This window comes from Felis catus, chromosome B3, assembly GCF_018350175.1.
Source record: "Felis catus isolate Fca126 chromosome B3, F.catus_Fca126_mat1.0, whole genome shotgun sequence".
NCBI lineage: Eukaryota > Metazoa > Chordata > Mammalia > Carnivora > Felidae > Felis > Felis catus.
Window position 1 is genome coordinate 5,473,131 of NC_058373.1, and position 24,246 is coordinate 5,497,376.

The window sequence follows — 24,246 nt, forward strand, 5'->3', positions numbered from 1 at the left end:
GGGAAATACTGATGCCAAACTCTCGGATGACTTTGAGAGGGTCAAGACTTCCGTGAGGAAGTCACTGCAGACGCGGTGGAAACAACAGCAAAAGAACTAGGATCAGAAGTGGAGCCTGAAGATGGGCCTGAGTCGTCGTCACTGCACTCTCAGGATCAACCGTGACTGGGCGAGGAGGAGTTGTTTCCTGTGGATAAGCAAAGAAAGTGGTTTCTTGAGATGGAATTTACTAGTGCGATGCCGTGACGACTGTTGAAATGACAACAAAGGATTTGCAATATTACTTAAATCTGGGTTGACTCCCATTTTAAAAGTAGTACTGTGGGTAAAATGCTATCACACAGCATTGTCCACTACAGAGAAATCATTAGCAGGGTCAGTCAGTGCGGCAAACTTCACTGTCTTATTTTAAGAAACTGCCGCAGCCACCCCACCTTCAGCAACCAACACCCTGGTCAGCAGCCATCAAGACAGATACTTCACCAGCAAAAAGATTATGACTCACTGAGGGCTCAGATGATGGTTAGCATTTTTTTTTTTTTTGGCAATAAAGTATTTTAAAATTAAGGTACATATACTATTTTCTTAGAGACCTAATGCTGTTGCACACTTAATATGCTGCAGTATAATGTAAACCTAACTTGTATATGCACTGGGAAACCAGAAAGTACATTTGACTCGCTTTATTGTGATAATTCTCTTTATTGTCGTGGTCTGCAACAGAACCCACGATGTCTTCAAGGTATGCCCATAATCTCAAATGGCTCAGGGGAAGAAGTTCCTTATTCTGTACTTCGAACTTTGAAGTTTCTGGTTGTTCAAAAATACATATTTAACAGATTAAAAAAACAGATACCTACTACATTGGCTCAAATCAAACATCTAGGGAGGCCTTGGACTCATCATCCAGCCCCACTAGCCACTTCAGACCTGATCTTTACTATGTCCAGTAGTTTGAGCTGATCTCAGTGTGGTCACTTTTGTCTGGTTAATAAAGGCCCGGGGGGGCGCCTGGGTGGCGCAGTCGGTTAAGCATCCGACTTCAGCCAGGTCACGATCTCCCGGTCCCTGAGTTTGAGCCCCGCGTCAGGCTCTGGGCTCATGGCTCGGAGCCTGGAGCCTGTTTCTGATTCTGTGTCTCCCTCTCTCTCTGCCCCTCCCCCGTTCATGCTCTGTCTCTCTCTGTCCCAAAAATAAATAAACGTTGAAAAAAAAAATTTAAAAAATAAATAAATAAATAAATAAATAAATAAATAAAGGCCCGGGGCAGAGACGCGGGGGGGGGGGGGGGGGGGGCGGGGCAGGGCCCAGTAGGGGGCGTCTGGCTGGCTCAGTCAGCAGAGCAAGACTCTTGATTTTGGCATGGTGAGTTCCAGCCCCATGTTGAGTGTAGGGATTACTTAAAAATAAGTAAATAAACTTAAAAAAAAAATTTAAAGGCCCAGTAATGTCCAAAAAGAGAGGGGATTGTGGTCTTCTGTTACTGTCCCTCTATTTGATCGTTAACAAGTCTTCTCACCTCCCTGAGCCTTGCATTTTGTCTCTGTGAAAGGAGAACAGTATCCCCACCCTTCACTGTCTCATGTGGTTATTATAAAGAACAGATGAAGTAACACAAGTTAAAAGGTGTTTTTGTAAAACAGCAAGCACCTTGTGACAATTTACCCCAGCGTTCAGTAGGGTGATTTTTATTGTCGTGAAGCCTTAATTTTAGGTCACTTAAAAACTGTAGATTTATTACATGTGTGTGTATATATGTGTATGTGTGTGTGTGTATAAAGTTTAAGGGAATAAAATTTTTAAAAATCCTGTAATCCTACCCCCCCCAAACTAATTTATTAAAAAACTAAAACCAAAATTCTCCAAAACATACCACACCCCAGTCTGCCTTAAGAGGATTACATTGAACTCTGCTGATCTGTTTACTTGGGATGGTCCTGAAACTCGATTCCTTTATACTTTTTTAAAAAAATGTTTATTAAAAAAAATTTTTTAAACATTTATTTTTGAGACAGAGACAGAGCATGAACGGGGGAGGGGCAGAGAGAGAGGGAGACACAGAATGGGAAGCAGGCTCCAGGCTTTGAGCCATCAGCCCAGAGCCCGACGCGGGGCTCGAACTCACGGACCGCGAGATCGTGACCTGAGCTGAAGTCGGACGCTCAACCGACTGAGCCACCCAGGCGCCCCTAAAAAATTTTTTTTAATATTTATTTTTGAGAGAGACAGAGTGAGAGCAGGGGAGGGGCAGAGAGAGGGAGACACAGAATCCGAGTCAGGCTCCAGGCTCTGAGCTGTCGAACTCGGGGCTCGAACTCAAAAACCGTGAGATCATGACCTGAGCGGAAGTGGGAAGCTCAACTGACTGCGCCACCAGGCGCCCCAATAAACTCCTTTCCTTTTAAAGGCCACCTTGTTGCCCTTCACCATTGTCCCCCCCACAGACACCGCGATGGGCGTTCGTTGGGTACGTAACCATCGTGGTCTAGCACGAAATGGCCTTTGACCTAACAACGATTTCCTCACCTCCCAGGCGTACCCTTTCCGAGGGGCCAATAAGCCCCAGCTGCTCAGCAGTGACCAAAAACCCTTCACCGGAAGACCTCTGCCCGCGGCGCCACGAAGCGGCCCGCCCCCTACCCTAAACTCCGCCCACCCCAGTGCTCCCGGGCTGGGCCGCCTCGACCACTTCCGGAGGTGCCCGGAAGTCCATGTCACTTAGCAACCCAAGGCACTGGCAGAAGGCTAGCGCTGAGACCTGGGATGGGCTGCGGTCTGGGACCCGCAGTCCCCCACCGGTCCTGTCATATTGCTCCTGGGGTCTCTCCAGGGCTCAGCAAGAGCAGCCAGTAAGCAGGTGGCATTCCTTTCCAAAACGTCAGTCATCCCATCCCGTTTTCTTCAGGAGGACGACGACTACCATTTTTTGAGCACCTATGTGTCAGGCTCCATCTGAGACGTCACATAATCTAACCCTAATAATTACACAGCCTGTCTCACTGTTAAGGAAACCAGGCTCAGAGGGGTTGAGGCGCTCAACCTGAGGAACCTTTCCCCGGGGGACACACAATTGGAACCCTGCCATGCTGAATCCCGCATCCCAGTTCCCCATTCAGGAGGTTGGGGAAGGAGCAGCAAGAACTTAAAACTTTACCCAAAATGTTTTATTTTCCATAATGACTTATGCGTGTTTATATAAGCCCAAGTCCCGGGGGGGGGGAGGGGGGCAGGGTTTTGGCCCATGCAAAATAGCAGAGACCCAAGGAGAAGGGGCAGTAAATGCGTTAGAGATGGATGAGCTGCATCTGATTTCCTCAATCCAGGGCTCAGCTTAGTTGGCAGGAAACATTGAGAGATATCTGGGCTGAATAAATCAGGGAGTGAGATCCAGAGGCACCAAAAGGTTGGAATATGATTCCTTTCTGGCCGGAGGAGGCTGAAGTCTGGGCCACCTGGTGGCTGCAAGCACTGCTCAGAGTGTCAGCCCCCGCTCCTTAAACAACTGCTTTAGAGCCTCTTCCAGCTGTCGGTTTGTTCCCCGAAGCCCCTTCACCACTTGCGCCGCCCACTCGAAGTATTCCTGGACTCGATGTTCAGACCATCCTGCATGAGAACGGACAGAAAACTGCTCATAGGACATCCAGGACAGTATTGGATTTTGCCCACTTCCTGGAGGGCGTGGTGCACGGCCGTGAGATGAGTGCCTGATGGGATCTGTCCAGAACACTTGCCCTGGGCCCAGTTACTGTTATTTCTACGGTGTGAAAGGAGACCAGAGTGGTCTAGTATTAGCTTGGGGAGTCAGCAAGAAAGCCCAGGCTCTTTTCTTTCCAGGGGAACTGACCAACCTGTGCCTGGGGAAGGTGGGCGTCCCTCCCCTTCCCCTCAGGGCAGGTGGGGGGAGCGTACCCTCTGGGGTGCAGCGATTCAGGTCCCTCAGATTGTACAGCTTGTCTGCCAGCTTCACCAGTTTAGCCCCGGGACTGCTGTGGGGAGCCTGCTCCACCTGCAGCCGCTTTCTCTCCAGCTTGGGCAGAGTCTTGTCATCTGTTACCTCCTCCACCAGGCGCCGCACTTGTGCCCCGAAGTGCAGCTCCACCTCATCCAGGGTGGTGTCTGTGTCCTCCACTGTGTCATGGAGCAGCGCTGCCTGGGGACAGGCTTCCGCTTAGCCCTGCGGCTCCAGCCAAGGGGTGCTCAGGGCTGAATGGGGCCCCTGATCCCCACCCTAGCTCCTAGTGGAGGAACGACGAGAGTTACCTGTAACACCACAATGTCAGTGACTCCCGCCTCATGGGTCAGGATCCGAGCCACACCTGACGGGGCAAAGCAGGAAGTCAGAACTGAGGGAGTCCCAGGCTGCGTGTTGTGGATTCTGTAGAGCCAGATGTGGCTTCTCACTAGCCAGATGACCTTGGGCAAGTCCTTTACTCTCTTTGGGTGTCAACTGTGCAGAGGAACAGTGATGCCTACCGCCCCGGGTTGAGGCTTAAACACGAAAGGTGCCTGGCACAAAGCCTGGTACAGAGCAGGTGCTCAATGAGGTGTAGGCCCTCCGCGTTCCCGTCCCGGTCCCCACCCCCTAGACGCCGCTGCGGCTGCTCCCGAGGCGGTGCGCCCACCGATAGGGTGGTTGATGTAGGGTGTCCCTTCGGGGTCCTTCCGCCGCTGCAGTCGGTGCTTGCGAGCTGCGAAGTCGGCAGCCTCCACTAGCTGCGTGGCCTCGGAGCCCATCGCCGGGGTGGGGCAGGCGACTGAGGTCCCCAGGGCCCCTGGAGCCCGAGACGGAGCGTTCACAGCGCCCCCTGGCGCCTCGGAGGCCGGGGTGGGGGTTCTGGCTCACTGGTTCTCTGCAGCTGATACCCTGGCGGAGAGAGTAAGGGAGTTTGGGAGCTGCCCTCAGCATCGCAGGCCCTGGCGCAGGCGCTCTCCGGAAGGTGCAGGAAGAACGTGGCGGGGCTCCCTGGGAGGCCACAGTCTCGGGGAAGGAGGAAGACAAACAAGAAATAAGACAGTGTCCTCACAGTGTGCCACATCCAGGGCTGGAAGACATAGGGGGCTATGGTACCTTGGAGGAAGGGCGTTCACCTAGCCTCTGGGGTCAAAGACAGCCTCTCCCAGGAGGATCCTCTCCTCCCATGAAAAGACAACCTTCAATCTGTCAATGCTCTGAAAATTCTCAAAGTGGTCCAAAAGCGGTTTTCCCTGCAGGGATGGGACTGGGTGCTATGGGCATGGGAGCCTCACCTTTGGGCCTGATCTTCTGGAAATTGGAGCCTACACTAGAAGCCTGCCCAGTAGACTCACAGGCGGCAGTGATGTTTCTGCAAGACCTGTCTTCTTTGTTCTCAGGTGCCTAGACAAAATGTTTGCATTTCTTTCTTGTGCCATAAGTGTTCCTGCTTCAGTCCCCAGGCACCTCCTGTGGGCCCCTCGGGTGATAACTGTTGTCTTGCTGTTCTGGGAGCGTGGCATTGTCAGGCCTCAGTAGGCCCTAGGATAACGCTTAACACTGCTGGCTGGTGGCCATCAGCCTCCTAGAGAAATCCCCTGTCACCGCAGATGGTATCTATGAGGTTTAAGGGGCAAGAGAGACCCGGAGACCCTGGAAGAGCTTCTCCTGTGCACTGGGACTGGCTAGTTGTGAGGTACAGTTCTCCAATCAGACTGGTAGCTTTTGTGCTTTTGGCTGGGAGCTGGGGCAGATGAGGGCTCAAGGGAAAAGTTAATGGAAGGACTTGCCCTTGTTTTTCAGCTAGTCTTGGTGGTTGTCATGATGCAGAAGTTAGGAAGGAAAGCTCCAGAGCTGTCACTGAGGTCCCTGGGGCCTGAAATGGAACGATCCGAATTCCCAAGGCTTCCACAACAGCCTGGAAGGTGAGAGTGCGTAGACAGAAACGCTTGTCTGTTCGTCAGGCTCATGGCCCAGCTTCCCTCTCATGCTTGCTTCTGCCTTCCGGCCTTCTGAGGCTTTCCCCCTTCAGCTCAGAAAACCTTAGGCAGCTTGGAGACACAGTCCCCATGTTTTCCATCAGAAGATAGAAACTCAGTCCCTTTCATCTCTCTCTAGAGGTTGGTGACAGAGAAGCTTCAGGTTTGTATTAATGGTGCCCAGGGGCCTTGTGGTTTTGATTTTTATTTCCTTACTGTCTGCAGCCATGGCTTAGAAAGAGAGATGTCGGGGTTCCCACCGCCAGGACCGGGGTGGAGGTGACCGCGCATGGACTTTCAGAGGAGGCTGGGCCTTTTGCTCACAGCCCTCAGCGCGGGGCTACTGCTGCTTTTCAGCTGGGTGACGCTTGCTCAGCCCATCTCTCTTTCAGGTACAGCGTTCTCCTCTCCCCTCTGCGCGTGCCCCTCTTCAGATCCCCTATCTTTTCAGCAGGGGATGGGCTGCTCTGGGGAGCTTGTGGGGAGAAAGGAATCTGCGCTTTTGAGAACGGTCCTTTTCACTCTCCAGAGGGGTCGACGTGGGGTGTGGGCAGACCATTCTTGCCCGTCTCCAGCCCCCTTGCTCCTCCCTTCAGCACTGGCCCACCACCCCCACTTGTGCCAGACTAGCTGGGATGCTGATGGCCGCCACTACCCCGGTTTTTTCTGTCCTCGGCTGTCGGATACCCCGGAGGAAGCTTACTGCTGTCACCTGCAGTCTGCAGGGGGCTCCTGCTGCACCCGGGCTGAATTTGAGGCCTTGTACCAGGTCAACCTGTCCGCCCTTCCGCCCCCACCCCTCCTCAGGTGAGAACACCAGCCCCAGAGCCACTGGGATCCAGACAGGGTGTTCCAGCATCCGGGGCTCTGTTTTTAAATTCTGTGATGGAGGGCTTAGTACAGACTAGTGGAGGGGCCGACTTCGAACAGAAAATCGCGTGAATGCATGCTTACAAACAGTTTTGTGGAGGAAGTTCAGGAGGCTGTGGAAGCGGGTAACAGGGAGCCACTGCATGCATCGAGGGGCTGGGGCGGGGTGGGACGGGTGTCTAGACTAAGAGGATTTTGTAGTCCGAGGAGGATTACACCCGTTGTGGGTGGGGTTTTCAATCCTGAATCCGTCCATGAATGGTTTCACGGCACCTGCGAGCCCTCTGAATTTCTAGTTAGGAATTCTATATTTATCTGGGGAGAGGGGTGTCCCGAGCTTTCTCCGGACTCTAAGGGGCTCAGTAACCCAAAGGCTGCAGCAATGAGCGCGCGGCTAGGGCCAGCACCTTGACACTCTCGCCTCTCCCACAGGGGCCGGGGTCCGCTCCTAGCGCTGGGCCTCTATACCCTGCTGCTCGTGGCCCTGATGACCGCCGACCTCGTGCACTTCTGCCGCAGTCGGGCAAGGGGTCGGCGCCCAGGCAGCCTCGGGCCTCCCTCTGGGTCCTCTGCCGCGCGCCCCCTGCGGATCTCGGCTGGAACACACTAGGCGCGCCCACGGCTACTCTGCGCCGCGGCCCCGAGCCCCGCCCCCTCGCCCGGCGCGCTCTCGCGTTGGCCCCGCCCCTTCCCCGACACCCGCTCTGACGCAGGACCGGGGCGGGGCGGCCGACGTCAGATTCCGGAGCCTGATCCCACCCCCGCCCCAGAGACTGCGCTTGCGCGCGCCTTGGACTCTGGCTCCGCGATGACTGTGAGTGGTCCAGGCACCCCCGAGCCCCGGCCGGCTGCCCCCGGGGTGCGTACCCGTCCCGCCCGCGCCATGGCTACTTCCCACCTGTTCTGACCGTTCCCGACCCTCCTTCTCCCCAAGTCTTGGCCCTCCATGGGATTTGCCCCTGACCCCCAGTCTCCTCTCTCCCAGCTCCCTGGCCCTGGCTGGAGCCCACCCGCAGTGTTTCCACCCATTCTCTCCACAGGCCAGCTCGGTGGAGCAGCTGCGGAAGGAGGGCAACGAGTTGTTCAAATGCGGGGACTACGAGGGCGCCCTGACGGCCTACACTCAGGCCCTGGGTCTGGGTGCGACGCCTCAGGACCAGGCGATCCTGCACCGAAACCGGGCCGCCTGCCACCTGAAGCTGGTGAGGGAGCCCACTGCCCTTCCTCTGCCCTGCCACGGCCCGGTTTCCCCGTCTCGCTGCTGCTTGGGCCCCGGTTGGGCATTCACCTTCCCAGGCCACCTACACCGGTCTGATGTCTCTTGGGCCTCCGGGTGGTGGTGAATCGAGTGGCTCTAGGGAACTACCCTGCTGCCCCGCTAGTGCTGGGAAAGGGAGATGACCAGCCTCTCAAGCCCCTGAACCTCTTCTTGCAGGAAGATTACGACAAAGCCGAAACCGAAGCGTCCAAAGGTAGGGGACTGTGGGCGGTGGTGTGGAGCTGTGGGGCTTCTCCTGGGGGGCAGGGATTCTGGGAGCACTGCATGTTCACATTCTCCTTTTCCTTTGGCCCCTGAAACACCTCTGCTTTCTTTCTTTCCCACTTCCTTGGGCATTTCCTTTTCTGCAGCTACCCTCACCTTTTCTGAGGCTGGATTACTGAGTCCCACATCTGTCCCCCCACCTTCCTCTGGCCCTCGAGATCTTTCCCCTACCGCTCTTGCCTGGAGATTGGTGGCCTCATGGGTGCTGACGGAGCTCCCGTTTGTACTCAGCCATTGAAAAGGACGGAGGGGATGTCAAAGCACTTTACCGGCGCAGCCAAGCCCTAGAGAAGTTGGGCCGTCTTGACCAGGCTGTCCTTGACCTGCAGAGATGTGTGAGCCTGGAGCCCAAGAACAAAGTTTTCCAGGAGGCCCTGAGAAACATCGGGGGCCAGATTCAGGAGAAGGTATGTAAATGACATGGGGTGGAGGAGAGAGAGGTGGTAGAGGGACATTGGCCAATGGATCTGGGCAAAGGGTGTAAACACAGAGAGGAGATACTGATGGCAAATGAGCTTATGGAATGAGGCTCAGTCTTGCTAGTATTTAGGGAAAAGCAAACAGAAATAACAGCAACGTGCCGTTTTTTGGTTGTCTCTTTGGCAAGCTTTTTCTTCCTAATGTTTATATATTTTTGAGAGAGAGAGAGAGAGCGCAAGCGAGTGGAGGAGGGGCAGAGAGAGAGCGAGACCCAGAATATGAAGCAGGCTCTAGGCTCTGAGCTGTCAGCACAGAGCCCGAGGCAGGGCTCGAAGTCATGAACCGCGAGATCATGACCTGAGCTGGAGTCAGACGCTTAACCAACTGAACCACCCAGGCGCTCGTTTGGCAAACTTTTTAAGCTTTTACACTCTGCTAGAATTAGGGAGGCAGACACTTAAGTGGTGGGCTTGCTCACCCACTGCTGGAGTTGGTATAAATTGGCACATCTCCTTAGCATATGTCTTAAAATTTTAAATGAGCATATCTGTGATTTAGTATGTTTACTTCTTGTTGCCTTCCCTAGAGAAGCTTTGCGCATGTACACAAGCAGGCGTGTGTGTGTTTATTTCAGACTTGTTTGTAGTAATGAAAAATCAAATTGGAGCTTTGTCTTACCGCCGGCAATAGGGGAATGGCTAAATAAACCGGGTGCTGCCCTTACTATAGACTCCTATGCCGTCGTCACCAAGAATAGGTAGATGCACGTGTACAGAGGTGGAAAGAGGCTACTTGTTAAATGAGAAAGCAAAGTGGGCTATAACACACACTGTATGATATCCTTTATGTTAAAACACTACCCCACATACACCCTCAAAATGATACCATGTTTTTTCTGTGGGTCCGTTTGGGTGTGTAAATATGAAGAAAAATCTTTTTAAAAATAGACGTCAGAATGATAACAGCATGACTCCTTGGTAAAGGAGTAGATTGATGTTTTGTTTGAGAGAGTGCGCTCAGGCGAGTGGGGGAGGGGCAGAGGGAGTCGGAGTGAGAATCTTAAGCAGGCTCTGTCCACGCTGAGTGTGGAGCCCAAGGTGGGGCTCGATCTCACAGCTGTGAGATCATGATCTGGGTCGAAATCGAGAGTCGGACCCTTAAGCGACTGAGCCAGTCAGTTCCCCCCTCCCTCCCGATGGGGTTTTTCAAAGGAGATTTTGCTTCATCCATTACCTTTATGATCTAGGAACAGACATTGTTTGTACAGTACATATGTTTAAAAGTTACCTTAGGAGAAAAAATATCTGAAGACCATCTTGAACAATGCCCAAGCTTGAATTAATCAGATAACGTGATGTTACAACGCTGGCACAGTGAAAGCAGGAAATACCATGGCAGTCACCTTACTGAAAGCTTGAGACCTGGGAAGGCACATCGTTATGTCTCCATGCCAGCTCTGTGTGGTCAGCAGGAGCTGCCTAGGGCCCTGTGTTGAGAAGGATTAGGAAGCAGGTGGCCCGGGGCTAGCAGAATGTGCCATGACAGATTTGTCCGTCTGCCCTGAATGCAAAGGGGGAAGCCGGGAGTGGTGCACGGGCTAGGTATGTGCCCCTGTCCGTAACCCTGGGTGGGGGGAGGGCCTAGGATGGTCTTAATCAGATTATTTTATTATTTCATTTATTATTTTTGAGACAGTGAGCAGGGAAGGAGCAGAAAGAGAGAGGGAGACAGAGGATCTGAAGCGGGCTCTGCACTGACAGCAGGGAGCCCGATGCGGGGCTTGAACTCACGAACCTTGAGATCATGACCTGGGCTGAAGCCCGATGCTTAACTGCCTGAGTCATTCAGGTGCCCCGATTTCTGACAAGTTTTTTAAATAATCTGATTGAGGGGCACCTGGGTGGCTCAGTCGATTAAACGTCGGGCTTCAGCCCAGGTCATGATCTCACGGTTGGTGAGTTTGAGCCCCGCATCGGGCTCTCTGCTGTCAGCGCAGAGCCCGCTTCAGATCCTCTGTCTCCCTCTCTCTGTCCCTCACCTGCACCCTCTTTCTCTCAAAAATAAATAAACATTAAAAAAAAAAGAAAGAAATTGTCAGAGGAGAGTTCTGGAGCCACAGGGAGCATTAGCAACTACCTCCTGATCTCCTGGCTCCCTTGCAGCAGGCGTCAATGCCGAGTTCTGTGTCGTGGGCAGAGTACCCAGGCTGCCACAGCACAGAGGGTAGCAGTGGGAATGGGTTGCCTCATGGCCAACAGGATGCCCGCCCTCCTGAATGGCACTGCCTTCAGCATTGGCGCCACCTGTCCTGCCCAAGCGGGAAGCCGCTCAGAAAGGAAAACAGCCGCGGGAAGTTTGGGTGAAGCTGCCAGGCGAGTCTCTTCCTGCCCAAGGTAGCTTGGTGCCCGCCCTAAACCCAAATGTCCTAGCTGTGCCTCCCGGAGACCGGAGCCAGGCCGTGGGAGGAGCCGAAGAGAACAAATAGGGAATGTGATGTCTCTGGCTAAAAGAGTGATTTCTTCCATGCCTTGTTGGTTTGTCGTAGGTGCGGTACATGTCCTCGACGGACGCCAAAGTGGAACAGATGTTTCAGATACTCTTGGACCCCCAAGAGAAAGGCACCGAGAAAAAGCAGAAGGTATATCCATGTCTGGACTGAGTGAGTGGGGGCTGAACTCCCACTGGAGCTGCCCCTCCCTGTGTGCTGATGTTGGCCCAGAAGCTGCTGCTGTGCCTCTGGCAGCCGAGCTCCCAGAGTCTGAGCGACAGCTTACAGGGCCTGGGGCCTGAGTGTGAGGCACGGAGAGGGAACCTGTGTTCATTGAGCGCCTTGTTGCCAGGGGCTAGGGCCGTGGAGGTGACTGAGGCGGGCTCTGCCAGGGACTCGGGATTCCATTACTCTAACCATCAATCCCGAGAGCAAGCTCTTCCTTCTACTTACAGAGGAGGAAACTGCAGTTCAGAGAGGTTCAGTTTATGGCCAAGGTCACTCAGGTGCTGAGTGGAAGCAGTGAGGTCCAGAGCTCAGGGTCTCTGCTTGCCCTGGCCTGTGCTGCATGTAGTGTCCGCATTGTGGCGCACTTCCTTTGACACAGGCTTCCCAGAACCTGGTGGTGCTGGCCCGGGAGGATGCCGGGGCTGAGAAGATCTTCCGGAGCAATGGGGTTCAGCTCTTACAACGCCTGCTGGACACGGGTGAGGCCGACCTCATGCTGGCGGCTCTGCGCACGCTGGTCGGCATTTGCTCCGAGCACCAGTCTCGGGTAGGTGGGGCGGAGGGGTGGGGTTGCTACCTCAGTCAATCTGTCTGTCCCTCCCTCCGCCCACCCTCCCACCCCTCATCGTATTCCCAGAAGAACTGAAGGCAGAGTTCAAGGAGACCTGTAACAAGAGAGGAAAAATTAAAATAGCTCGAAAAAGCCCAATGTGATTTGGGATGAGCTGGGGCCTGAAAAGAGCAAAAGCAGCCCACCGGTACCCCAAACCCTTGCTTTTGGGGGCCTTGAAGTGTGCGGCGGGCTCAGAGATGCTTGGCCCCAGACTCACGCACCGTCCACACAGTGAGAGAAGCTTGGTACCAGGAGAAGGGTCCCTGTCCTTCCCTAACCATCAAACTGGCATTTCCCCTGCGGGGCATCCTCCAGCGAATGATGTGGTCGGTGATGTTACCCACAGCATCTGGACCATCGAGACAGTGACCACATATGCGGGGCCTGACCCTGAACAGATTCTCAGCATAGACGGGGCACATCCAGTGCAGACAGTTCCACAAGAACAGTCCTACCCCGATGAAGCCTGCGCCCTCGCTCTTGCCTGAGCAGGCTGGACCCAGGGGACAGGGACTCGAGCCTTGGTTCCTTCCAGAGTCACCCGTGATTCCTAGATCAGGGATGGAGCTGTGGGACATTCTGTGAAAGATGTTTGGGCCAAGCTCAGGTTGTATTTCTGGGTCTCCCAAGACTAAGAGTGGTGAAACCATGCGAATTGCATCTACCTCCTTCTGCCTTCCTGCCTGTGCCAGTGTGAATATCCAGCTTAGAAATGGGGTAGAGAGACCTTGCAGTCTGTTCCATGCATGTCCACATGCCCAGACTGTAGACAGAGCCTCACACTTGGCATTGAAAAGGAACTAGGTGTCCCTGGAGCTGAGTCCCGGAGCTTGTCCAGACTTATGTGACTCCTTGCTAGGGAAACACGAACCAAAGCAGCTGTTCTTGGGGCCACAGTGTTCCTTGTCTCCTCTCACTGGAGCCGAGGAGAGGAGAGGTAGTGGTGGATGCCTCTGGAATGCTTTCTTTAGGAAGCCTTTCCAGCAGAATAATCCTGGCATTACCCCTGGCCACACCCTCAGGCCCACTTTGATTCCACTTGGAGCTGGTCCTTCCACCCAGATGTTTTCTCCCCCTCTGGCCACACTCGCAACTCACACTTAGGGGTCTCTGTAGCCGCCCTTCACCAACTGGAGGCTCTGTCCCTCTCTGTCCCACACAGACAGTGGCAACCCTGAGCGTGCTGGGAACTCGGCGGGTAGTCTCCATCCTGGGCGTGGAAAACCAGGCCGTGTCCCTGGCTGCCTGCCACCTGCTGCAGGTTATATTTGATGCCCTCAAGGAAGGCGTCAAGAAAGGCTTCAGAGGCAAAGAAGGCGCCATCATTGTGGGTGGGTACAATCAGGTCCACGGTCCTTTGGGTGCTGCGATCGTGGAGGGGAAGGGGCTCAGCCAAACAAGCCAGCTCTTTGCAGCTGCAGGCTGTTGAGGAATGTGGCTTGGGGACAGTATTTGACTCTAGGTTCTAAGCCAGGGTACCTGCAGGGAAGGCTGGAGCCCAGGCCAGAGCCCAGGATGCAGGTCTCCCTTTTCTGTGTCTCCCTGGCCTACAGGGGAAGTTCAGGGGCCAGACAGGGCTGGGCCACTGTGGAGCCCACTAATGTCTTTTCATTGCCAGATCCTGCCCGGGAGCTGAAGATCCTTATCAGTAACCTCTTGGAACTGCTGACTGAGGTGGGGGTCTCTGGTCAAGGTCGGGACAACGCTCTGACCCTCCTGATTAAAACAGTGCCCCGGAAGTCTCTTAAGGACCCCAACAACAGCCTCACCCTCTGGGTCATTGACCAAGGTTGGTGATCAGTTTTAAAGAAGGACAAGGTTCCTGAGCGTATGTGTTACATCTTGCTTGGGTGACTGGGCCGAGTTATCCCCAGTGAGGAGTGTTCCCTGCCATCTGTCTGCACTGAAGTGTACCCTGTGGCTGCGTCGTATCCTTAGAGAACTCAGAGTTAGACCCTTCAGCCGTGAGCTTGTGCACATGCTTGTACATCGAGCAGGCGTTGCACGCAGGTTAAGGGGGAGGCTGGACCAGCTTTCTGTGTTTGAAGTTTTTTCAGTGAGTGTAAATTACTTCTATACTCAGAGAAAAAATGCTTAGAAGTTTACTATATAAATTCATACTTCTCATTCATACTTTTACTATATAAATTCAGACTTCTATACTCAGAGAAAAAATGCTTAGTTTACTATATAAATTCATACTTCTCATACTTCTCAGGGCGCCTGGCTGTCTCAGTCGGTGGAACACACCAACTCTTGATCTTGGGGTCATGAGTTCAAGCCTTGCATTGGGCAGAGAGAGTACTTTAAAAGAGTATTACGTACATACGTACACGCATATATTCATTAACTAATTCGTACTTCTCTTTTCCCTTAAAACGTAAGTGAGGAAGGTTTGGCAAAGTCCCTGCATGAATACATTTATCGGGGGCTCATCCTTCCGTGTCCCAGTCATGGTGTGAGCCATGGGTGTGATTTTCCCCTTCGGTTTTACAGACCAGGAGCCTCAGAGTCCCCAGAACATTTGGCCCCATGGGTAGGGCCACCATGCAGTCCTCACTTCTTTAGTTTTATTTATTTATTTTGTAATGTTTCTTTTTGAGAGAGGGAAAGGAGAGACAGAGCATGAGTGGGGGAGGGCAGAGAGAAAGGGAGACACAGAATCCAAAGCGGGCTCCAGGTTCTGAGCTGTCAGCACAGAGCCTGATGTGGGACTCGAACTCACAAACCTGAGAGATCATGACCTGAGCTGAAGTCAGATGTGTAACTGACTGAGCCACCCAGGTGCCCCCATGCGGTCCTCACTTCTGAGTTCCTTCCCTGACCCCAGAGCCGCCTCCATAGGCAGTGGTGGTTAGCTGGCCATGCTCTCTGAGCCTGCTTTGCGTGTGGCTGTCCACGCCCTATGCCCTTGTCCCTGAGAGGTCCCTCTTCTCCGTGCCTCTCCCAGGGAGCATCCTCCCTTTGCCACTGGGGGTTGGAACTAGCATTCTGCTGCCTAAATAGTGTGTCTTTTCAGGCCTGAAAAAGATTCTGGAGGTGGGGGGCTCTGTGCAGGACCCTCCTGGGGAACTCATGGTGACGGCGAACAGCCGCATGAGCGCCTCCGTCCTCCTCAGCAAGCTTTTCGATGACCTGAAGTGTGATGCTGAGAGGGAGAATTTCCACCGACTCTGCGAAAACTACATCAAGTAAGGGAATTGGCCCCTTGTCGCATTGCCGGGGGCTCCGACAGGAGTCCTGACCCCTCAGGGAAGGGTGGCAGGGAAAGGTTTTCAGCAGGGAGAGCAGCCTGGGGGAGGCCTAGCCGGGGACAGGGACACTTCTTTTCCCAAAGTGGCCTCCCCAGGGACGTTCTATGATCCGTTCTACGATGCAGCAATGTCCTCGAGCACTCCCTGTGCTTCCTGAGCACTTGCTGTGTATCCGTTCCCACACGGTGGTGCAGCGTGACAGTCCTCCTACCCTTAAGGAGGCGACAGGTGGGGCTGAAGACACATCGTAAACTAAGCAGAACAATTTCAGGTCTTGATGAGTACAGGAAAGGCAATGGACGGTGGTGTGAGCGAGAGTAACCTATGTCAGGCATATAATCAGGGGAGGCCTGAAAGCCCAGAGAGAGAAAATGGGCAGCTGGCCTCCTGGGGAACGTCCTAGTCTTCGCATTGGTGGCTTTTCTTGCTGTTCCCGCCTAAGTAGTGCAGATGCCTGGCCGGTGGACGGAAAGGGGGGGGAGGAGGGTCCCGTTATGTCAGCTTTGGTGTGACAGCTGTCACCCTGTGCCCCTCAGGAGCTGGTTTGAGGGCCAAGGGCTGGCCGGGAAGCTGCGGGCCATCCAGACCGTGTCCTGCCTCCTGCAGGGCCCATGCGAAGCCGGCAACCGGGCCCTGGAGCTGAGTGGCGTCATGGAGAGCGTGATCGCTCTGTGTGCCTCTGAGCAGGAGGAAGAGCAGCTGGTAGCCGTGGAGGCCCTCATCCACGCGGCCGGCAAGGCCAAGCGGGCCTCGTTCATCACTGCCAACGGCGTCTCGCTGCTGAAGGACCTGTATAAGCGCAGCGAGAAGGACAGCATCCGGATCCGGGCGCTGGTGGTGAGACGTGCCGGCCTGGGCTGGGCACACGGGTGGGCGGGCAGGCGGGGGTATCGGGTGGCCCGTATCTCAGGGTGCGGCTCCGGCACATGCTGGTGAAAATACGGGATGTGCGGGGCCTCCTCGAGGCCGGAGACATGAGCCCTGGCTCCTTCTACCACGCGGCTCATGGGCTCATGGTCCAGTCGGGGAGATGAGCCTCGTCCTGAGAGGACTCATGCTGCCCCCTGGAGGTGGTAGGAGAAGCTCCAGGAGGAGATGGTGGAGGAGGAAGAGGACCGCCGGGCCAGGCTAGTCAGAGGGGCCATGCGGAAAGGCGGGGCCTGCAGGCGGCCCCAGGTGCTGGTGGCTTGAGCACTGGATGGCCTCCATGCAGCTTGGGAAAGCCAGTCCTCCTCCTTGGGGAGGCCTGAAAACCCAGAGAGAGAAAATGAGCTTAGTCTCCGACTTCTCCATCCCGGGAGGATGTTGCCTTGGCCGAGGCACCTGTCTTCTCGCCACACGTGTCGTAGCTCCACCTGTAAAGAGCTCTTTGTCTGACACGGAAATGAACAGAGCAAGTCCAGGTGTAGATCTGGAGGGGCTGGGATCCAGGCCTGCGCGGGAGACGATACGCCAGTCTCTCCAGATGTGTGTCACGTGGCCACCCCCGTAGCTGATTTGCTGCCGGTGCTGCAGGTGGTAGCCTGGGGTGGATGTGCGTGGCCTCCAGAGGGCCGGGCAGAATGTCAGGGAGAGAGCCGGGCTCAGAGGAGCCCAGCTCCGCCTCGGTCCCCGGAGACCGACAGCTGGTTCTCGCCGCCTCCTCCAGGGGCTGTGCAAGCTCGGCTCGGCTGGAGGGACGGACTTCAGCATGAAGCAGTTTGCCGAAGGCTCTACTCTCAAACTCGCCAAGCAGTGTCGAAAGTGAGTTATTTGGTGTTGCCATGGCTCCCCACCTTCGAGAGAAAGGTCTGGGTGGAGGGTGGCACCTCCTCACGACCCTGCTCTCCTCCAGGCAGACCCTCCTGGATCCTGCCACGTGAACTGCTTCGTGCGTGGAGGGGGTGCACAAGCCTGTGGCTTTGCCCGCTCGGTCTTGGCGGCCCCTTCCCCCAGCCCTTCTGATGGTCATCCGCCGCCCCACATGTCCCTAGGTGGCTGTGCAATGACCTGATCGATGCAGGCACCCGGCGCTGGGCAGTGGAGGGCCTGGCCTACCTCACCTTCGACGCCGATGTGAAGGAAGAGTTTGTGGAAGATGAGGCCGCCCTGAAGGCTCTGTTCCAGCTCAGCAGGGTAGCTCGTGGCTTCCTGGAGTCCTCTGGGAACAGCGTCTAGGATTAGAACTTACCGAGCTCTTGTGGCAGGCCTCGGCCAAAGGCTCTTGTGGCCTCGGATGGGTGGGGAGGGCTGGCAGCCCGCGTGGGTGCTCCGTGGCTGCACCCGCAGCGTCAGACAGGATGGATGGTCTCTTTGGAGGAGTTCGGGGGGTCGGGTGTGTGAGCTCCCAAAGTCTGGGGCCAGCTTGGGCCTGGGAGGTTCCCACGTTCATCCCGGTGCCCGAGCGGTCCTGCTGGGGGTAGAGTCGGTGGCCTGGGCAGCATTTGCCCCATGCTCCTTTGCCCCGGGATGGCCGGCTGACCGCCCCTCTGCTGCCGGCAGTCCGAGGAGAGGTCGGTGCTCTTTGCGGTGGCCTCGGCACTGGTGAACTGCACCAATAGCTACGACTATGAGGAGCCGGACCCCAAGATGGTGGAGCTGGCCAAGTACGCCAAGCAGCATGTTCCGGAGCAGCACCCCAAGGTGAGCGAGCCTGAGAGGCTTTGGGGGCCTCTGTGCCTTTGGGACCAGTTGACCTGGGGCATCCACAGCAGCTTAAACTTCCATGTGAGCAAGTTTCTTTCCCTTTGTACTCCTGTTCATCAGTTTGTGCTGTACGGAGGGTCCCCCTTTTCCTGTCCAGCCAGCCAAGGCTCTTCTGCTAATAAGCTGCCTCCCCACCCAGGACAAAGCAGGTTTCGTGCGGGCTCGGGTGAAGAAGCTGCTGGCGGCGGGCGTGGTGTCGGCCATGACGTGCATGGTGAAGACCGAGAGCCCCGTGCTGACCAATTCCTGCCGAGAGCTGCTCTCCAGGTGAGGCCGCCTCGGCGCAGCCAGAAGCCTCGAGACGGTCCGTGTAACTGCAGAGGAGCAGGTCCCCGGGGCTGCGGGCCTCTGGGAGTGAGGGGCCACCGTGTAGCTTCCTGCCTTCGCTGAGTCCAGACGGTGCGGTGTGAGCCGGAGCCCCGGCCCCCGCCCACCTTCACCCTCTCCCCGCAGGGTCTTCCTGGCTTTGGTGGACGATGTAGAAGACCGCGGCACTGTGGTTGCTCAGGGAGGGGGCAAGGTAAGCTTGCACGCTCCTTCCTGGTGGTCTGTAAAACGTGAGTCAGCGGCCGCCACACTGGAGACGAGGCCGGAAGGCATTACGAATGACCGGCAGGAACATCCTCCTGCCGAGTGAGTGATGCCGACGAGGGCAGGTTTGTGCCCATTCAGGTCCCAAGTTCTCCTCCTCTCCCTCGTGTCACTGACCTGCATGGTCTGGGGCCCAGCACAAGCCGTGGCTGGCCCTTAATAGGTGTTTCCCGAAGTGTCTGGGCAGCTTAAGGGGATGCCTGGGAGACATGAAGAGATCTGAGCAATGTGGTCAAGCCCGGGGGAGGAGAGAGGCGAGCACCCGGTCAGGGCTCAGGGCCTGGTGGTTTGGGCCTGACCTGCTGGGACACGTCTCGGACACTCATGGGCTTGTCCCCACAGGCTCTGCTCCCACTGGCCCTGGAAGGCACTGATGTGGGGCAGACAAAGGCTGCCCAGGCTCTTGCCAAGCTCACCATCACCTCCAACCCAGAGATGACTTTTCCTGGAGAGCGGGTATGTGTCCTGCTGCCCCAGCCCTGGCCTCTCCTCCACCTCTCACTGGGTCCTGGTGGCCTCTGACCTGGGCTGTGGCTCCTCCTTGGGACTGACAGGAGGTGGCAGCTTTGCTGAGCCCTGGTGTGGGGAGGGTGGCCTTCTCTCTGAGGGCGGGCTCTGCCCCTCAGGGCGGTGGGGGCGGGGCGAGTGGCCCTGACAGGTGGATGTATCACAGATCTACGAGGTGGTCCGGCCCCTCGTCTCCCTGTTGCACCTCAACTGCTCAGGCTTGCAGAACTTCGAGGCACTCATGGCTCTGACCAACCTGGCGGGGATCAGTGAGAGGCTCCGGTAAGGTCCCTCGGGACAGGGGGCCTGGGCAGGGAGGGCATTTACCCCGGGACTGCACTTGACAGCGTGAAGAGCACTCTTGGGTCATTGCTTTATTTGAGCCTCGCGGTGACCTCTGTGTATTATGTAGCTGGGGAGACAGGCCAGTTTTGACTAGGCCAGTGTTCCACGAGTGGGCAAGGCATTGGGCAGCGACAGCGCAAGCTCTAGAGTCAGACTGCCCGGGTTTATTAAATCCTGACTTCACTGGTTACCGGTGTGCAACCTCAACCTCAAACGAGTGCTGCTCTGTGCCTCCATTTTCCTTCTGGGAAATGGGATGGTTATAGTTCCCATAGGTACTACAGGGGTAGTAGCAAGGAGAGGTAAATGAGAAAACGCAGGCAAAAGCACTTAGTACACAGAACGTGGCTCCCAGCAACGTGCCCAGTCAACATGTGTCAGCTGTCACTACTAATTGTGATATTGGCCCCATTATCCACTACTCAGCCTTGGTCTCTTCTTGTGCAAAACAGTTATAATCATACCTGCACCTACACCATAGGGCCGTGGTGAGGACTAAGAAAGATAGTCCAAGTTCGGGGTCAGGGTAGGTGCTTAAATGTTAGCTGTTAGCATCACCATCACCAGCCCCCTGGTCTCCTAACTCCTACTGTAGAGCATTTTCCACGGTCCCATGCTGTCCCCCAGGCCTGCTTAAGAAGCTGGAAAGCAGTGCCATTCATACCTGGTGCAGGAGGGTCTTTGGATACCCCCTGGGAAATCCTTGGCCTGGGGCTCGATTGTGTGGGGACGCTGGGGTGGGGGAGGTGGATGCGGAGGCTCACCTTTCCACCCTCGGCCCTACAGGCAGAAGATCCTGAAGGAGAAGGCCGTGCCCATGATCGAGGGCTATATGTTCGAGGAGCACGAGATGATCCGCCGGGCAGCCACGGAGTGCATGTGTAATTTGGCTATGAGCAAGGAGGTGAGGGCTGGTCCGGGTGGTCCTGACGGGCAGGCATGCGGAAGTACCTGTGTCCCGCCAGGCTTTGCCCCAGCCGACTCCGTCCCCTCCCCTCTTGTGGCTGCAGGTGCAGGACCTGTTTGAAGCCAAGGGCAACGACCGGCTGAAGCTGCTGGTGCTGTATAGCGGGGAGGACGACGAGCTGCTGCGGCGGGCAGCTGCTGGGGGCCTGGCCATGCTCACCTCCATGCGGCCCTCCCTCTGCAGCCGCATCCCCCAAGTGGTCAGTGCCTCGGTGCGGGAGGGAAGGTGGGCCAGGAACTCCCTGCATGCTGGCGGTTGGTGGGTTCTGGGGGGGATCCCAGGGCACGCAGATGTGCTTCTGCCAGGGTTGAGCCTGTGGCTCGGGGGTGGCACTGCCCTGTTTCCCGCAGACCACGCACTGGCTGGAGATCCTGCAGGCCTTGCTTCTAAGCTCCAACCAGGAGCTGCAGCACCGGGGTGCCTTGGTGGCACTGAACATGGTGGAGGCCTCGAAAGACATAGCCAGCAGCCTGATGGAGAGCGAAGTGCTGGAGATCCTGTCGGTGCTGGCTAAGGGCAAGGAAAGCCCTGTCACAAGGGCTGCCGCAGCTTGCCTGGCAAAAGCGGTGGAATACGGGCTTATCAAACCCAACCAGGATGGAGAATGAGGGGCTGCCTCATGCACACGTCACCTGTTGCAGCAGAGGAGTGAGGACATACGCAGCTTGGGCTGGTGGGGGCTGGGATGCTGCACACTGGCTTGTCTGTAGCTGCCCTTTGACGTCCTCTGCTAAGTCAGGGACCACCTTCAGTCACAGCCCTGCTCTGCCAGCACTGCCTCCAGCCTCACGCAGCAGAGCCCTTTTCCTGTACTACTGTAGAGAGCTGGGAATGGGGAAGGTGCATCCTAACCCAGCCTGTGGGTTCCTGGCATTGGGAAAGGGCGCATCAAGCAGCCTCACCAGCTGGGAGCAACTCCCGAGCCTGCTAGCGGGACTGCCTCGACCCTCTACGTATAGGAAGTGAAATGTGTGCCCTGTCCCGAGGCAGGGAGGGCTGGCTGTGAGCCAGGCCTGGTTGAGTCTAGAGCGGAGCTACACAGCACAGCCCCCTGGACGGAGGGAAGCCAATGGCTTCTCCACCCTGGAGCCTGCTGAGTTGCTTTTTAATTCTGCTCGAGGGTCAAGGGGTAAACCTAGGAAGCTAATAAAAATCTGTTCCGTCGCTTGGGAATAAATGGGTTTGGACTCCTAGATGCTGCCCCTTCAATATTTTTGTCTTTGTATTGAGACTTCCCAGTGGCCTCCACTCGGGCCTTGCTCTGGATTTGGGGTGGGTGTGTCCTCGGGGCATGCTCTTCCCTCCCGGAAAAAACCCTTAGCTGAAACAGGTGAGGGCAAGAGCTCCCCGACCTGCCCGGGCGGGCCGTCCGCGAGAAGCCTGCTTCCGTTCTGGGAGCCCAGCTTGAGGCTCATTGGTTCACATAGATGAGTGACAGGTCCCGAGCCAGTGGAAGGTTAAGCTCGCCGAGGCTCCCGCCTAGTACGGCTGCTTCCTGTTGGGCATCGGTCCCGCGCGTGTGGGTGAGCTGCAGCCGTCCCGGAGTGAGGGGAATGACAGGGAGCACGTGTCTCCGCAGTGGCTCCTCGCCAGCCCTTCGACTTGGATTCTGACCCGAGTTGCGCGGCCCCGCGCGTGACTGCGTAGGGCGGGGCCGTCCGACCCGACCTCTGCCTCGGGCCCGCGCCCACCGGAGGTTACCTCGTTCACACCGAGGGCGCAGCGGCCCAGCGCAAGCCCCGGGGCCGGCTTGACGGAACTCGAGCTGGACAGACCGCAGCGCTGACCGCGGCCGGCGAGGTGAGCGCCGCCCGGAACGGGACGTCACCTTCATCGCCGGCGATTGGCCGGGGGAGGCTGCGGCAGCCAATGGGCGCCTCGCTCGGGGCGCGGCTCTTCAAACCTTTCCTCCGCGGCGGCTGTCAGCCGGGTCCTTCCAGGGCCTGGCACGCCGTTCCTGGACGGTTGCCCTGCTCCCCCGCTTTTCCTCCCTCTAGAGTGCTGGTCGGAAGGGGCTGCCCGAGAGCATGGAGGGCACAGGGTCAGGAACGAGGTCAGAGACTCCCTTGGGTTGGGACTACACGGAAGGGATTAGGAGCCCAGGTCCGGGTCAAGGAGGTTTGGTCGCAGAAGGGACCCAGTAGCTGACTTACAACGCTTGAAAATGTGAAATTCTGATCAGGCCGAGCATGCTGTACGGAAGAAGCGGCGTTGCTTTTGTAACCACTGAACTGTGGATTTGTCTCCCCTTTGTGTGTGAGCTCCTCGGGGACAGACAGCTGTCTTTCTCATCGGCCCCGAGCAAGGAATCAATAAATGCCTGTAGAACGAATAAATGACTAGGTGAGGTCCAGTTGAAATTATTTTTATATAGGTCCCTGGAAAACCAGTACCACTGGTGTTTTTTAAATCCACTCTAAGTACTGGATTTAATAAACCAATACTTCCCTTGTGCCTATCGTGATATGTGCCAGTACTTAAACCCGTTTTTCCATCTGTTCCACGCAGACGGGGTAGGTACAGACAGCGCCCTTTCCTACCCCTTGCTTTTGTAAAACTGAAGAAACGGAATCGGACTCAGAGAGCTTTATTGGCCAAGAACACAGACACGGCCACCTGCAGAGGCAAACGTGTGAACTGGTTGTAACGTGGAGCTGGTTGTAACCTGCACAGGGCACTGTCTCCCAAGCGCTCCGCTTTGCGCTGGTGGGAGGAACACAGTGTGGTTGTAAAGGCTACTTTCTCTGGGAGTCTCCTCTGTCAAATGGGGGGCGGGGGGGAATTCTGGTTCCCAAGATTACACGGGATAACGTACCTGACACTGGGAATTGGGAGCTGGAGGTGCTCAGATCCTAGGCCAACGTCTAAGGGAGAGGCCACTGAAATACCTGGTGCCCACTCTGGGCGACGCCCAGCTTGCTTGAGTCCAAGGGAGGACAGGGAAAGTGCCTCCATTCTCGGCAGCCCCTGAATCTGGTAGGATTCCTAACCCTGTCCCGCCGCCCACCCCATTCAGGTGGCGGCCAGCAGAGGGCGCCGCCCGAGCATGGCCGAGGAGCGCCGAGGATCCTGGTTCGGCTTCGGTTTCTGCGGCTTCGGGCAGGCGCTGGGCTCGGGGCGCGGGCGCCAGGTGCACAGCCCCGAGCCGCTGCAGACCCCGGGCGAGGGCGAGGGCGCGGACGTCTGCCGCGTGAGCGCGAGCTGGAGCTACACCGCCTTCGTGACCCGTGAGCGTCCCCCCCCCCCCCAACCGCGCCCCCCCATCCGGTCACGACCCCGGGTGAGTGGCCTACCCGCTCCCCAGCCCCCTCTCCGTCCCCACAGGTGGAGGCCGGCTGGAGCTGTCGGGCTCCGCGGGCTGCGCGGCGGGCGGCTGCAGGGACGCGTGGGCCTCGGAGGCGCTCCTCGTGGTGCTGCGCGCCGGGCCGGGACGCGGGTCCGGGACGGAGCTGCAGGCCTGGGCGCCGGGTTCGGCGCTGAGCGGAGAGCCCCTGTGGGCCCACACCGTGGGGCCGGAGGCCGAGGGGGAAGACGCACCGGGCGGTGAGCCCCAGGCCGGGGCCCTGCCCCTGTTGCCCGGCGGGCGGGCCTACGTGAGTCCGCGGCCGCCCTTCTACAGCCCTCTGGCCCCCGAGCTGCGGGCGCGCCGGCTGGAGCTGGGCGCCGAGCACGCGTTGCTGCTGGACGAGGCGGGCCAGGTGTTCTCCTGGGGCCAGGGCCGGTGAGTGGGGGGCGTGGCCAGGTGTGGCCCGTGGGCCTCTGGCGGGGGCGGGGGCAGATAAACGTGGCTCCGCGTGGGAGTGA

General features: G+C 56.8%; 4 protein-coding genes and 1 long non-coding RNA gene across 17 annotated transcripts in view; 3 read left to right on the forward strand and 2 right to left on the reverse strand.

The window, feature by feature from the left end:
* Nucleotides 1–3,142: 3,142 nt before the first annotated feature.
* HDDC3 (HD domain containing 3) lies at nucleotides 3,143–4,779 on the reverse strand. Its single transcript, XM_003986796.6, has 4 exons — nucleotides 4,623–4,779; nucleotides 4,261–4,316; nucleotides 3,910–4,150; nucleotides 3,143–3,603 (listed from the first exon to the last, which is right to left on the reverse strand). The coding sequence occupies exons 1-4, from the start codon at nucleotides 4,732–4,734 to the stop codon at nucleotides 3,473–3,475; spliced, it is 540 nt and encodes a 179-aa protein (XP_003986845.1). The 5' UTR covers nucleotides 4,735–4,779; the 3' UTR covers nucleotides 3,143–3,472.
* Nucleotides 4,780–4,898: 119 nt separating this feature from the next.
* Nucleotides 4,899–7,411, forward strand: LOC123385796 (protein shisa-like-1). Its single transcript, XM_045058778.1, has 5 exons — nucleotides 4,899–5,648; nucleotides 5,756–5,877; nucleotides 6,157–6,323; nucleotides 6,528–6,738; nucleotides 7,234–7,411. Exons 3-5 carry the CDS (start codon nucleotides 6,221–6,223, stop codon nucleotides 7,409–7,411), a joined length of 492 nt encoding a protein of 163 aa, XP_044914713.1. The 5' UTR covers nucleotides 4,899–5,648; nucleotides 5,756–5,877; nucleotides 6,157–6,220.
* Nucleotides 7,412–7,478: 67 nt separating this feature from the next.
* Nucleotides 7,479–21,635, forward strand: UNC45A (unc-45 myosin chaperone A). Of its 2 annotated transcripts, none has more exons than XM_003986798.5 (20): nucleotides 7,479–7,615; nucleotides 7,842–8,003; nucleotides 8,237–8,273; nucleotides 8,576–8,751; nucleotides 11,310–11,402; nucleotides 11,860–12,027; nucleotides 13,256–13,424; nucleotides 13,712–13,882; nucleotides 15,113–15,284; nucleotides 15,884–16,184; nucleotides 16,996–17,090; nucleotides 17,321–17,462; nucleotides 17,829–17,969; nucleotides 18,172–18,299; nucleotides 18,486–18,552; nucleotides 18,966–19,079; nucleotides 19,297–19,412; nucleotides 20,262–20,379; nucleotides 20,486–20,641; nucleotides 20,793–21,635. In XM_003986798.5, exons 1-20 carry the CDS (start codon nucleotides 7,610–7,612, stop codon nucleotides 21,048–21,050), a joined length of 2,790 nt encoding a protein of 929 aa, XP_003986847.2. In that variant the 5' UTR covers nucleotides 7,479–7,609; the 3' UTR covers nucleotides 21,051–21,635. The 2 variants fall into 2 exon arrangements, with proteins under 2 accessions (XP_003986847.2, XP_003986846.2); XM_003986797.5 differs by having other exon boundaries at nucleotides 7,537–7,660.
* On the reverse strand, nucleotides 19,490–23,866 carry LOC123385797. Its single transcript, XR_006598833.1, has 2 exons — nucleotides 23,736–23,866; nucleotides 19,490–22,762 (listed from the first exon to the last, which is right to left on the reverse strand). It is a non-coding gene; the product is annotated as an uncharacterized LOC123385797 (long non-coding RNA).
* The window catches only part of RCCD1 (RCC1 domain containing 1), a 33,925-nt gene continuing 31,796 nt past the window's right edge, over nucleotides 22,118–24,246 (forward strand). For 11 of the 12 annotated variants that reach the window (XM_045058774.1, XM_023254902.2, XM_045058775.1 and 8 more), the window contains exons 1-2: nucleotides 22,762–23,669; nucleotides 23,767–24,163. In XM_045058774.1, coding sequence (XP_044914709.1) covers nucleotides 23,489–23,669; nucleotides 23,767–24,163 — 578 coding nt within the window. In that variant the 5' untranslated portion in view covers nucleotides 22,762–23,488. Of the gene's footprint in view, nucleotides 22,243–22,761; nucleotides 23,670–23,766; nucleotides 24,164–24,246 lie in introns of those variants that run through there. The other variant, XM_019831852.3, reaches the window with a different exon arrangement.

What these genes read in the sequence shown, in the direction of transcription:
- HDDC3 (XM_003986796.6), bottom strand. Translation starts at nt 4,734, where the DNA reads ATGGGCTCCGAGGCCACGCAGCTAGTGGAGGCTGCCGACTTCGCAGCT. An exon ending in CTACATCAACCACCCTATCG is followed by an intron (nt 4,317 to 4,622) that starts GTGGGCGCACCG and finishes TTGCCCCGTCAG; the next exon opens with GTGTGGCTCGGATCCTGACC. An exon ending in GAATCGCTGCACCCCAGAGG is followed by an intron (nt 3,604 to 3,909) that starts GTACGCTCCCCC and finishes GTTCTCATGCAG; the next exon opens with GATGGTCTGAACATCGAGTC.
- LOC123385796 (XM_045058778.1), top strand. Translation starts at nt 6,221, where the DNA reads ATGGACTTTCAGAGGAGGCTGGGCCTTTTGCTCACAGCCCTCAGCGCG. An exon ending in TCAGCCCATCTCTCTTTCAG is followed by an intron (nt 6,324 to 6,527) that starts GTACAGCGTTCT and finishes TCCTCCCTTCAG; the next exon opens with CACTGGCCCACCACCCCCAC. An exon ending in CCGCCCCCACCCCTCCTCAG is followed by an intron (nt 6,739 to 7,233) that starts GTGAGAACACCA and finishes CCTCTCCCACAG; the next exon opens with GGGCCGGGGTCCGCTCCTAG.
- UNC45A (XM_003986797.5), top strand. Translation starts at nt 7,610, where the DNA reads ATGACTGTGAGTGGTCCAGGCACCCCCGAGCCCCGGCCGGCTGCCCCC. An exon ending in GCACCGAGAAAAAGCAGAAG is followed by an intron (nt 11,403 to 11,859) that starts GTATATCCATGT and finishes CCTTTGACACAG; the next exon opens with GCTTCCCAGAACCTGGTGGT. An exon ending in CTCTGTTCCAGCTCAGCAGG is followed by an intron (nt 17,463 to 17,828) that starts GTAGCTCGTGGC and finishes TGCTGCCGGCAG; the next exon opens with TCCGAGGAGAGGTCGGTGCT.